This window comes from Benincasa hispida, unplaced genomic scaffold (assembly GCF_009727055.1).
Source record: "Benincasa hispida cultivar B227 unplaced genomic scaffold, ASM972705v1 Contig674, whole genome shotgun sequence".
NCBI classification, from domain to species: domain Eukaryota; kingdom Viridiplantae; phylum Streptophyta; class Magnoliopsida; order Cucurbitales; family Cucurbitaceae; genus Benincasa; species Benincasa hispida.
Window position 1 is genome coordinate 186,733 of NW_024065018.1, and position 12,430 is coordinate 199,162.

Below are 12,430 nucleotides of genomic sequence, written 5' to 3' on the forward strand. Positions count from 1 at the left end.
AAATCGTTTTTGGATGTGAAGAATTTGGAGCTTATTGAAGCTTTTGGAGAGGGAGGCGCTCTCGAATCTGCCCTTATCTTGTTCCGGGTTCCTTGTTTTTTTTTTCTTATTCTTGTGGTGATCTGTTTTCTTATTTGAGAGTTATTCCTTGAGATATTTGGGATTACTATTGTAATCCTTGGTCATTTATCGCTGAATGTCAATATTTGAGAAGAGTTTATCCCTGTTCTAGTCTTTGTTGGGTATTTTTCCGAGTGCAGGAATCTTGATACCAAACATCATTACCCGCCCATCAAACAAACCGTGTTCTCAAGGTGTGGTTTAACAAGAATAATACCGAAGTGGTGGAGTAACAATTAAAAGATGACCCACTTTTCTCCTCCCTCTTTTTAGGTGTTTTTTAATGAAAACATAAATAGGTGCCACTTCGACAGCTAAGTGCGGTGAGCGGCGTCTAATGGCAGCACCGGTTGACAATGCACGTGAGGCGGAAACTAGTGTTTCTCTTCATGTGGGTAGGATCTTGCCTTAGTAGGTCAGTTATTGGGTTTAAAAACACAATCTGTCCCAAAACCAATCTGCCTCCTTTCCCGACTTTGAAAGTAAATGGGCCTGATCCAATTTCATTAAATTATATTTTCCCAAGCTCATAATTAAAACTTCTTCCAGATTCCCATACCTTTTCCCTTGCCTATATTTATTACAAAATACTAAAACTACTTCCCTAGCTAAGTACTAATATACCCTCATATTACGCTAATAACATTCCTATAATATGATCACTGATCATACATTAAAATCGTGGTGAGCAGTTAATAAAAAAAGAATTATATGAAAGGGTTTTTCTTCCTAAGTTTGTTGGTAGTAGCAATTCAATGTTCGTGTTTTGGATACAGTATTGTCGTTTGATTTGTTACAACTGTTCGATTTTGATTTCTAATGGAGATTTTACTTCATATTAAAGTGAGAACATCTTAAATTTGACAATTGTTTCTCTTTTGTTCAAATCTGATGCAAGAGAATTTCCACAACCATTTTCCTGAAAGGTTCCTGTCGGTTCTTGATGAAGCGACCACAGCTTTTTGATTTCTAATGGAAATTTTACTTCATATTAAAGAGAGAACATCTTAAATTTGAAAATTGGTTCTCTTTTGTTCAAATCTGATTTAACATAATTTCCACAACCATTTTCCTGAAAGGTTCCTGTCGGTTCTTGATGAAGCGACCGCAGCTTTTTTTACTTTGCAAAAGTTTACATTGGCAAAAGTTCCTGTTGGTTTTTACTTAAATTAGTACAAAAATACTACTATCAGAATAACAATAGAGTTGTTAAATGAAATGTTAATTTTTTTGGGTTATAGGTTTCGGAGTCGGGGGAGAATTTTAGCATTGGACAAAGGCAACTGTTGAGCCTTGCCCGAGCACTTCTTCGGAAATCAAAAATTCTGGTTCTTGATGAAGCAACCGCAGCTGTTGATGTTAGAACTGATGCTTTAATTCAAAAAACCATAAGGGAAGAGTTTAAATCTTGCACAATGCTCATTATTGCACATAGATTGAATACCATCATAGATTGTGATCGGATCCTTCTACTTGATGCTGGTCGGGTATGTTTGTGTGCTAAAAGATTTAAATTACAGAAACGTTCTTTTATTTGGCATATTGTTTCAAGTTTATTGATCCTATTAATATTACTCTAGGTTTTGGAGAATAACACTCCAAAAGAACTGTTATCAAATGAAGAAAGTGGTTTTTCAAAGATGGTTCAGAGTACAGGAGCTGCTAATGCCCAATACTTACGTAGCTTAGTATTTGAAGGTGAAGGTGAGAAAAGGTTCGAATTAGAAGAGAACGTTTAGATGGATGAATAGAAGAGATTGCTTGCTCATGTTGTAATTTGATGATATTACATTGTATTGGAATTATTGGTTTTTTGCACTAATACATTGTGGTGCAAAGGTTCAACATTTTTCTATCATGTTTACTTCTTATGGAAATAATTGTGGCCCAAAAGTAACAAAACAAATACTTCAGGCACCTTATTCTTAACTGCTTTAAAAAGTTTGAAGACTAAAATGGTATATTTTGAAAACTCAGAAGTCAAATACATGTATTCTTCAAAACTCGGGGACTAAAAAGGTAATTTTTTTCTTTTTTTAATTAATTAATTTAGTTTAGTTTAGTTTTTTTTTATTTTTTTTTATTTTTTTTTTATTTTTTTTTATGTATGATTATTTACATTACACGAGTGGGATCTTAGAATTGAACACGACGGAAGTGTTATCTTTAGCTCTATTTTATAACTAAAAAAAAGTTATTTTAATGTTTTACCAACTAGTTCAACCTGTTATGTTTTAGTCCTTTTATTTTGGTATCTATACTAGTCCAAAAGTTGTCCAGTTCAACATATGACTTATCCTATTTGTTTTCTTCTCTAAATAGAGATGTCATTATTTTCTTGATACTAGTTAGTAGATATTAGTTACTAAAGTTTATGGTTCTTTTAGACCTAGAAGTTCAAATTTATATTTGATGTATCTATTAATTTTTATAATTTTGGAAATATGTTAGATACTTTTGAAGGGACTTTTTGGACACAATTGAAAGTTTAAATACCTATTGGACAAGTTAATGGCCCTTTTAGACACAAGTCCTCCGCCCCCTCCTACACTTTGTAAAGTTCATGGACCTTTTAGACACAAGTCCTTCACCTCTAATACACAAACGTGGTGCATGTTTGAATGCTCTAGTGTATGAAAATGATGTGCTTAGCATGCCTAGAGAGGCTTGAGGTGTATGAAAGAGATGCATATCTCGACATTGTTTGTATATGAAAGTAATGTGCATAGAATCATGTGTGTGAAAATGATACACATCTCGAGGAAATGAAAGAGAAGTGGAAATCATAAGGGTGAAGTTTTAGGTCCCTTTGTAGTCATGGTTATGTTGCATGTGATTGCTTAGTTGATCTCATTAGTGAAGTTATTGGTGTCCCAAACATGTAATGGACTATAATAACTCATTTCATCAACTTCTGGTTGGTGTCCCAAACGGCTCCAAATATCTTTGATACGCCACCTTTATATAGTAGGTTATTAGGCAACCAAACATTTCTTATTTCAATACAAGTAAAATTACAAGCGGAGATATTCCATCTTTGTATGAACCACTAAACAGAGTTCCTAGTTTACTTTTATGAAAACATAAACAGAACCCAAATTCATTTCATAGAGTTACACACACCAAAGGCAAAGCCAATAGTCTCACCTTTTTTTTTTCTTTTTAATAAAAATACAGCAAGTCTCATTCCTCTTATTTAATTAAGACAGCAGCAAATCAAATCTTTTCTTTTCCCCTCCAGCAAGTGATCTAGACAAATTGATTGAGATATTCATCCACATTTGTATATTTAACTTCTGGATATAGTTCTGTGGCTTCAACTCCAAATGATGGATCAATATCAAAGTTAGTATGATCTCCATTCACAAACACTGAGTGACAAATTGCTAATATCACATTTATGGGAAGTGGGGCCTCTGCAAAATTAAACAAACGCTTTAACTGAATTTCTATTCAAATTATTTCTATCTGTATATACCAATTATATTCATCTCTAAATTTAGAGCGTGTTTACATTAACTTTCTAAATGGTTAAATAAATGTTTCAAAGTACAATATATATATAAAACATTTAGAAAATCAATCCAAATAGACCCTTAATTTATTAACACTACCACGTATAATACAATACGGTTTATAGGTATCGTAATATATTTAGAATAGTTAATTCATAGAATCATTTTAAAGAAACTGATTCAATGTAGCTAATTTCAAAATTAAAGTCGTATTTAATAACCATTTTTACACATAAGTTTCTTTGTTTTGCTATCTATGTAATAGTTTTAAAAACCAATTTTTGAAAGTTTTTTTGTTTCTTTAATGGATTCAACTGTTTCTTTAATCAAATTTGACCCAGAATCTAATGGTTTTTTTAATGGATATGACAAGTATAATAGATTGTGATTAAACAATCTGCACAAAAATTTCCAAAGTTGAAAACGAGATTGTTATCAAATGAGTCTAAATAAATTATTAGTAAACGAATTATGAAAGAGAAATTAAAAGAAAATAATAAGTTTCAAGGGTTGAACAATCATAAGCATAACTTAGGAATAACATTAAATAATTGAATACTAACCTTGGATGTTCTTTAAAACTTGGTCTTCTGGAACATAGATTTTTTCAAGGGATTTTCCAAGTTTTTTCTCCCAAAGAGCCACAAGATCATTGAAGGAGTAGATGTTTTGGGGAGGTCTAATGTATAGAATTTTGTTTAAAGTTCTTGGATCACCCACAGCTTTGATAGCATAAGTGCCAATGTCATCTTCCTTGTTGAATATTGCTGCCAAAAAAAAAAAAAAAAAGAAAAAGAAAAATAAGCCTATTCTTTATATATATATATATATATATATATGGAAAATTATTTCAAATGGTAAAATTGTTGAAAATATTTACAAGATATAGCAAAAATTTAGAATTATCAATGATTGGCGCCGATAGATATCGATGGACTTCTATCAGTATCTATCAGTGCAATTTTATTTTGTAAGTATTTTGGTTGTTGGTTTTTACCAACAAGAGCGTAGTTCTATTGGCATAATGCTTGTACTATCAACGTCGAAATCCAAAGTTTGATTCCCCACCCCCACATTTTGACTATAATACCTTTAATATATATATATTTTGGTTCATTTTTCCGTATTCGATAAACAAACCTACCTATATATATTGAAAAGAAATAAAAGAGGAAATTAGTGGAATTACCCTTGGGATTTCCATCCCAAAAATAACAACTTTATCAGTTGGTGGAGTTGTGGCTCCTCTGGCTGAGAAAAACCAGCAAGAAAGTAACCAGCAAAGAAGTTTGAAGAAACAAAGGTATAAGGAATTCCTTCAGCTTCCACAGCTCTTCTAATTTCAACTTTTTCACCAAAAACTGATTTAGCTGGCTCAACAATATGTGCACGTTCCACATCATTCCCAAATTCTGAAGGCAAAAATCTCTGTAATATATACCCATAGCCCATAGTTCAATACAACAAATAACAACACGTTTGGTTTAGTTTGTAAGTATAACAATTTGCAGGTACGTTTCTGTTTGGGAGAATCTTGTGTGAAACTTACAATTTTTGTATTGATTAAACTTCTAAACTTTTGTAAATGAATCTATTTAGATTTTTAATTTGAATTTTCTTTTAGAATCGTCTATGCTTGTAAAACCAGATGATTTGTTAAGTTGATTGTAATGAAAACTTAAATTGAATTGCTTATGGAAATTTAGACGTTTAATTAACTCCAAATTAGATATTTCACACGATATTACTCAAAGAAATCTGGAGGAAGGTAGAAATTGATATACTTATAAATGGTTATGGTTTAACTCGATATAATTGTTAGTTGAGTAGGTCACATGCAATTTGACAACATAAAAACTATTTGAATATATGAAAGAATTAAGACATACATGATGACACCTAAGATATTAAGCATAACATTTTTTTTCTTTATTCCAGAAGATAATTGTATTTTTTTCAATTTGATTGAGTTATTAATTCCTTATTATTGCTATGTTACAAGGGATAAGAGAAAAATCAATAACATAAGTCGGTAAGAAAAAACCTTTCTTTAATTTGAACTCAACCAATAAAAATTCATTCAATTCTTAATTGATATGTTTACTATCCATATATTTATCCTATAATTAGGGTTATGTGCACCAAGAATCAAATAAGAAAATTAAGAAGGCGATCAGATGGGTTCTTCTTCTTCAAGAATTTGATATAGAAATCATTGACCGGAAGGGGATAGAGAATCAAGTTGCGGATCACTTGTCTAGACTGAAAAATCCTGAAATTAACCGCAACGAGTCTGAGGTGAGTGCCGTATTCTCGAATGAGCAGCTATTCCATATAGAAGAATTGCCTTGGTATGCGCACATAGTCAATTATTTGGTTTGTGAGTAATTTCATGAAGATTACATCACCAACAGAAGAAGCTCAAGAATGAATGCAGACACTATTATTGGGAAGAGCTAAATCTGTATAAAAGAGGTGCAGACCAGATTTTTCGATTATGCGTACCAAATGCTGCTTAACAACGCATATTGTCACAATGCCACGACTCACCATATGGTGGGCACTTTGGAAGGCAGTGCACGGCAGCCAAGGTTTTGCAAAATGGATTCTTTTGGCCTATATTATTCAAGGATGCGGTTGACTACGCAATGAAATGTGATCGGTGCCAATGCATAGGTAACATTTCATGGAAAAACGCAATGCCAATGAATACTATCTTGGAGCTTGAATTGTTCGACGTGTGGGGGATTGATTTCATGGGACCATTCCCTCCTTCGAATGGTAAATACTATATTTTATTAGCCATCGAATATGTCTCTAAGTGGGTAGAGGCAATAACATGCACCGCAAGTGATGTGGTGGTAGTCTCCCAGTTCCTAAAGAAAAATATTTTCAGTCGTTTTGGCACTCCTCGTGCCATCATAAGTGATGAAGGACCCCATTTTGTCAACCATAATATCAAGGAGCTGCTGCGCAAATACAACATCCTCCACAAAGTGACCACCACATACCATCCGCAAATGAATGGTCAGGCTGAAGTGTCCAATTGAGAAATTAAGTTGATACTTGAGAAGGTAGTAAGGCCTTCACAGAAAGATTGGGCAACGAAGCTTGACGATGCATTGTGGGCATACCGGACTGTATTTAAAACACCAATAGGTATGTCTCCATATGCGTTGGTATTTGGTAAGGCGTGTCATTTGCCTTTGGTGTTGGAATATAAGACACTGTGAGTAGTAAAGAAGTTGAATTTTGATTTGAAGAAAGCAGGAGAAGCGAAAAAAATGCAACTGGTCGAGCTAGAAGAATGGAGGAACAACGCATATGAAAATATGAAGATTTATAAAGAGCACACCAAGCGTTGGCATGACAAACACATATGCACTAAGAATCTCCAAGTCGGGCAAAAGGTCTTACTCTTCAACTCAAGACTGTAGCTCTTCCCGGGAAAATTAAAATCACGCTGGTCCGGATCCTTCATCATTAAAGAAATATTTCCACATGGTGCGGTGGAGCTGATAACTGAGGATGGCAGCCAGACATTTAAGGTCAATGGACAGCGAGTTAAGGTATATTGCGGAGGTGATTTCCAGCCAGAAAAAGCTTCTGTGAAGTTGAAAACCCCGAACTATCCCTTACTTGATTTTTGAACTCTTATTCCTTTGTCAATTTTACTATTATTTAGCTATTTGCATCTTGCTCACTTTTACTTTCATAAAAAAAAAAAAAAAATTTGTTGTTTTGTTTTAAATCAGTTGACCCTCTCTTTTTTTGTTACAACAATTAAGACACAGGATTGCGGAGATATTACACGAAGAAGCACTTATCTTACTCCATCACCGCAATATACAGAAGATAGATCGCCGCAAAGATGGATACATCAATACACAATGCGGGCGACAACGCAAAATTTGGAGGTGTATTCTTTCTTAATTTCAAATTTTGCACTATCACATTGCATTTTAGTTTTCAAAGTTTTATCACCGCATCCTCTTTGATTACCGCAATCATTTGACATAGATAACTTTAGTAAGTTATCGCATGCTATCTCTTTGCCAAGTATGATTTCAATGATGAAAAATATGCTTCTATTTCTTTCATATATATTAGAGTCAACTTAATCTTAAGATAGTCACCTCATAAAATATTTCTAGAAGTTATGGGTTTTCTAGCTTTCTTTCAAACTCTATTTACGAAGCCTTCTAAGAGCATCACATGACTTATTTTAATCTTTTGGCAATGAGGAATTTGCCGCATTTTAAATTTGGGGGTGAAGTATTTATTTCCGACCTTGCTATTTTTTTAAAAAAAATTGAGAATAACAACTCCACTGTCAATGCAATGGGAAACCCATGTTGATAAGAGTTAAGTTGTGAAAGACACTTACCCGTAGTTGGATGTCTGCATGACACATGTGGGGGCAAGCCAAAATGAAAGTAAGTCACCAGGATCAACGCATAAATAAATGACCACAACTCCACTGCCAAATAGGTATAAGTTTAGTTTGAGAAAGAGTGCATTGCTCGTAGTTGGATGTCCGCATGACACCCATGGGGCAAGCCAAAACGAAGGCAAGGCACTTGGATCAGCGCAAGATCAAAAAAAAAATATCAATGAAGAAATTTTTTTTATGCAAGGATAAAATCATTTGACACCCCGGTAGAAAATTTTCTTTTTGCAATAAATCATGCGATGTTCTAGAAGTTAGTAAAGTCTTTTGAAAGGTAAGCTTGCAGTTCCTAGGTCTTAGAAATATTTTAAGAAGAGACTTGAATAAGACTAAAGGAAATTCTGGTATATAGGATTTGAACAGAGTATTCTTGAGAAATCTAGGAAAAGAACATTGTGGTTGACTTGCTAAAGGAATCTTTAGCTTATTGTAACGCTATTTTTATATCTTTAAGCATGTGGACAAATATGAATAGGAATGAATAAACAAGTACATGCATTAAAAAGACTTTATGCGATACTACGTCTAAATATATGCGTTGTTAATGATATGCTTGTAGTATGCTATGGAGTAATGCATGTCACAAGTTTCCTTGCGCTGAAACCAAGTATAATTCCAATGCAAGTTTGTCAGAATAATACGAGGTCGAACACAGGGATTGTTTTTGTTAATGTGTTACTATTGTGATACATGCGACCGGTTTTTACAATGAATAAAGAATTTGGGTTTATACAGGAAAGTAAATTGTGATGAAATAAATTGCGTTAATAAGTAAAATCCTAAACTAATATGATACAAGATACAAGATACAAGATACACGATATTGAGGTCGAGACTGACTGTGAAGTTTTACAAAGAATTGTGGTATGCAATGGCAAATCTTTATGGATGAAGCAGAAAGAGAAAGAGTAAATATTAAAAACCTCGCAAGTTTGTTAATTGCGTTAAAGATGCAACTAAGGTTCCGCTTTCTCTTGGCGTACACCTCTAGGTGATCGGCCGCGTTCCCATATCTCTATGGTGAAACAAGGATGAACGTGATGAACACAAGGTTGCTTCCATCTCTGGAAGTACTTCTCGCTTTAGTTAACGCATTCTTCTAACCTTCTCTCGATAGGCGGAATAACATCTTCACTTCTGCTCTCACAGGTAAAGACGCTGTCGAGCATGCTTTAGCTAAACTTAATTATTTCCTTAACACAAATTAATTTCCTTGCTTAATTCTTGCTAATCACCCAAGGAATTAGGAAAACATCATGGAGAAAATGGATTATCGATAAACGGAAATAAATAGAGAGATGACAATGGTAATGATCATAACCTTTAATACTAAGATTAAGCTTTCGATACATGGTGTGAATGAAAGAGTAAAGAAGATGAATACAGATGATGAAATAGAGATTAGAGACAAATACAGAAAGAGTGTCAACGTCTTGACACAGATCTGAATGGAGATAGTGCTTGCCGGCGTGTGGAAGTGATGGAGAGGAGAGCTTCCCTCTCAGGCTTGCTCTTCTGGTAAAAATGACCTTCGTACAGAGTTTCAACGGTGGGGGTTGGAAGGATTCGTTGCTCGGAGACTCACCTCTCGGCCTTGTCTCTTGATTATCCCGGATCTACTCTAGACAGTTGCTTCAGACTAGTCTCTCTCTCAGAATCAGTATATGCACGTCTTTATTTATTCATGTATATCTTTCAGTGATTTTGCAAAAGCTATTTATATGCGAGGCTTGACTCTTTGAATTGTGGTCCCCACTTTATGGTTATGGAAGTTCCTAAAATGGCGGAGTGAATATTCCTTCGGTTATGCAATCAACCCGTCAGAAATGCGCAACTGAAAGCTGTACACTTTGTCAGACTCCTTCGCAAATGCCTTGCTCTTTACATCTTCGATCTATCGCCACATGTGGTTGAGATTGCGTTGATTGCTTAGAGCTCTAGATTGTTTGTCGCATGCGCTGTCATTGTGTTGATCATCTCTTCATTCCTAAATGATGGGCGCAATGCGACGTAGATACGTTGTTTGTTTTATCTTTGAGCCATGAACGGATGCAGTGACTGATTTCCTACAAAACAGAATTGAAACATTCTATTCTACCACCGCAGTGGTGTTAGTGGGTGTATTGATGACAATTTATAATTCTTGTATTTCTTAGCCAATTTCTATACTATTGATGCAACTTTCCTTTTTTTTAGCCGTAATATCTAAATAAAATAGTATAAATAATTTGTATTTCTACAAGTTATCACTTATGCTTGAGGACAAGTATTATTTAAATTTGGGGGTGTGATAACGGGCATAAATGCGGGTTATCATAGTGCTAAGTTCTTAAAATTATTTGGATTGCGTTGTTGAAATATGTTAACTTGCGTCCATTAAGCATCAATTTCATAATATTGCGGTCGCATGTGTTTAGCGCACTAGAAAAGTTGATTTTTGTATTTTTGTGTAGAATATGCGTTGACGCAATGCAAGAATTGCGATCATAGGAAATTAATGGTCGAGCATAACTTCACCGCAAGACTTTGTGTTGATTGTGTTCGCAAACATTCGCCCGAGAAAGATCGCCGTAACTTGGTCAGCGCAGCATGCTGGGCGCATCTGGGTGAAAGACTAATTAAGCATGATGGGATATAAAGCTGATGACAGTCGAATCTGAATTAAGTTGACAGTCGATAACGGTCACAAAGTACATTAAGCTTTTCGTTGACAATTATTCGGCGCATCAATCAGGAATTAAAGTTGTCCCATCTGCACAACCATGAGAGAGAGCCGCCTTTCACCATGGATGCTCTATAAATACCAAGGGCATTCTTCAGAAAATGGGTTGATCAGCTGACCAATTGATCAGTTCACCATTCCTTAGTTCATATCGTCTGTGTTCTTAGTTTTCTTTCATTTTAAGGCGGACGTGAGGAAGGAAGTTGTGCCAGCAGATCGTTCCAATAAGCTTGGGAGAATGCCGGAAGCTTCAAGGACAGAGAGAGGGCCAACGCCTGCGGAAACGGGAACATCTTTATAACAGAATAGAGATTTCAGTGTAAAAACCTTGGTCAGTAAGGAATTGCTACCAGGCTCTCTACCTTTAACTTCCATTTTCATTTTATACTCAACTCATTTATAAAAATGGAATTCTCTTCTCTATATCTGTTCACTCTCTGTTATTCACGCATGAGTAGCTAAATTAGTTGAATGGGTTGAGAAGCATTTAGCTAGCACAACTAGGGAATCTTTATTCTTTGCGATTATCTTGTATTATGTATGCTTCATTCGTCTATTAGAGATACTCGGGAGGGTAGTCTAAGGACAGGATCTAGACTTGGGAAGGTCAGGTTAGAATCTAGACTCGGAAGAGCCAGATTAGAACGTATAAACAAGAGATAGGAGCTTAGGAATGAGCACTATTTGTTATCAACGCATCGTATGTATCCTAGAGATAGGATATGATTGTATGCAGTTACTTTGCTTTTATGCATTTTGCATCATTGCATAGGACAAGAGTAGAGACTTATGGATAAGCTCTATGGACATTTTGCATTCAACACATGCATCTTAGATTTAGGAGTATCGCATTTGCATTGGAAAATAACTTGCTGTGCATGGTTGTAACATGATCGTATAGTCTGACGCATTCCCAAGAAATGCTAGCTAAAGATCTTCTCAATCCATTCATTGCATACTCATTGCATCTATCGCACAACTGTCTTTTCCCAACTCCGCCGCATTTATTTATTTCTTTTTCATCAACGCAAATAACAAACCCAACAATTTATTTATTTATCCGGTTACCGCAAAGTTCTTTATAAAAATTACCAATGCAATCTGTTTTCACAAGTCCCAGTGTTCGACCCTAGACTTACAAGGAAACCTAGAGGAATTTACACTTGGATTCCATTGGGGAAAATTGAGTGCACAACGCAATTCCATCAACGCATAGCATCAACACTTCCATTTCATAAAATCAAGCATCATGTCGCGGTGGTAGAAATATCTTGCGCCCATCCTCTAGAAATGCATTGCGTTGATGGTTGTGTTGCGCTAATATATACATTGCGCCCATCCTCTGCAAATATGCATTCGCGGTGACAGATGTACGGATATATTGCGTTAACAACTTAACATTGCACCCGTCCTATTAAATTTACAAATAAAAAAATGATAAAATATTCGCGGAGAGGGCAGTCGAATCGCTTCAGCTCCCAAGAAAATTATTACTTAGAAGACGAAAGGACGTCCTTTCCTACTAAGTCATAATGGGAGGGGCGCGGCAGGCTTTTTGGAATACCAAAGCCTGCCATGCAGCGATCGCGTTGGGCCCATCAAGGCCTAACCTATAAATTGCAC

General features: G+C 35.2%; 2 protein-coding genes across 2 annotated transcripts in view; one reads left to right on the forward strand and one right to left on the reverse strand.

The window, feature by feature from the left end:
• Positions 1-2,076, forward strand: part of LOC120069912 (ABC transporter C family member 2-like) — a 67,154-nt gene extending 65,078 nt beyond the window's left edge. The window contains exons 26-27 of the mRNA XM_039021752.1: positions 1,362-1,607; positions 1,701-2,076. Coding sequence (XP_038877680.1) covers positions 1,362-1,607; positions 1,701-1,859 — 405 coding nt within the window. The 3' untranslated portion in view covers positions 1,860-2,076. The remainder of the gene's footprint in view (positions 1-1,361; positions 1,608-1,700) is intronic.
• A 1,293-nt stretch (positions 2,077-3,369) lies between these two features.
• On the reverse strand, positions 3,370-5,087 carry LOC120069910 (phenylcoumaran benzylic ether reductase Pyrc5-like). The gene is given in 5 exon segments (XM_039021744.1): positions 3,370-3,536; positions 4,199-4,402; positions 4,825-4,842; positions 4,845-4,871; positions 4,874-5,087. Coding segments are annotated over 5 exon segments (630 nt in total).
• Between the last annotated feature and the right edge of the window lie 7,343 nt (positions 5,088-12,430).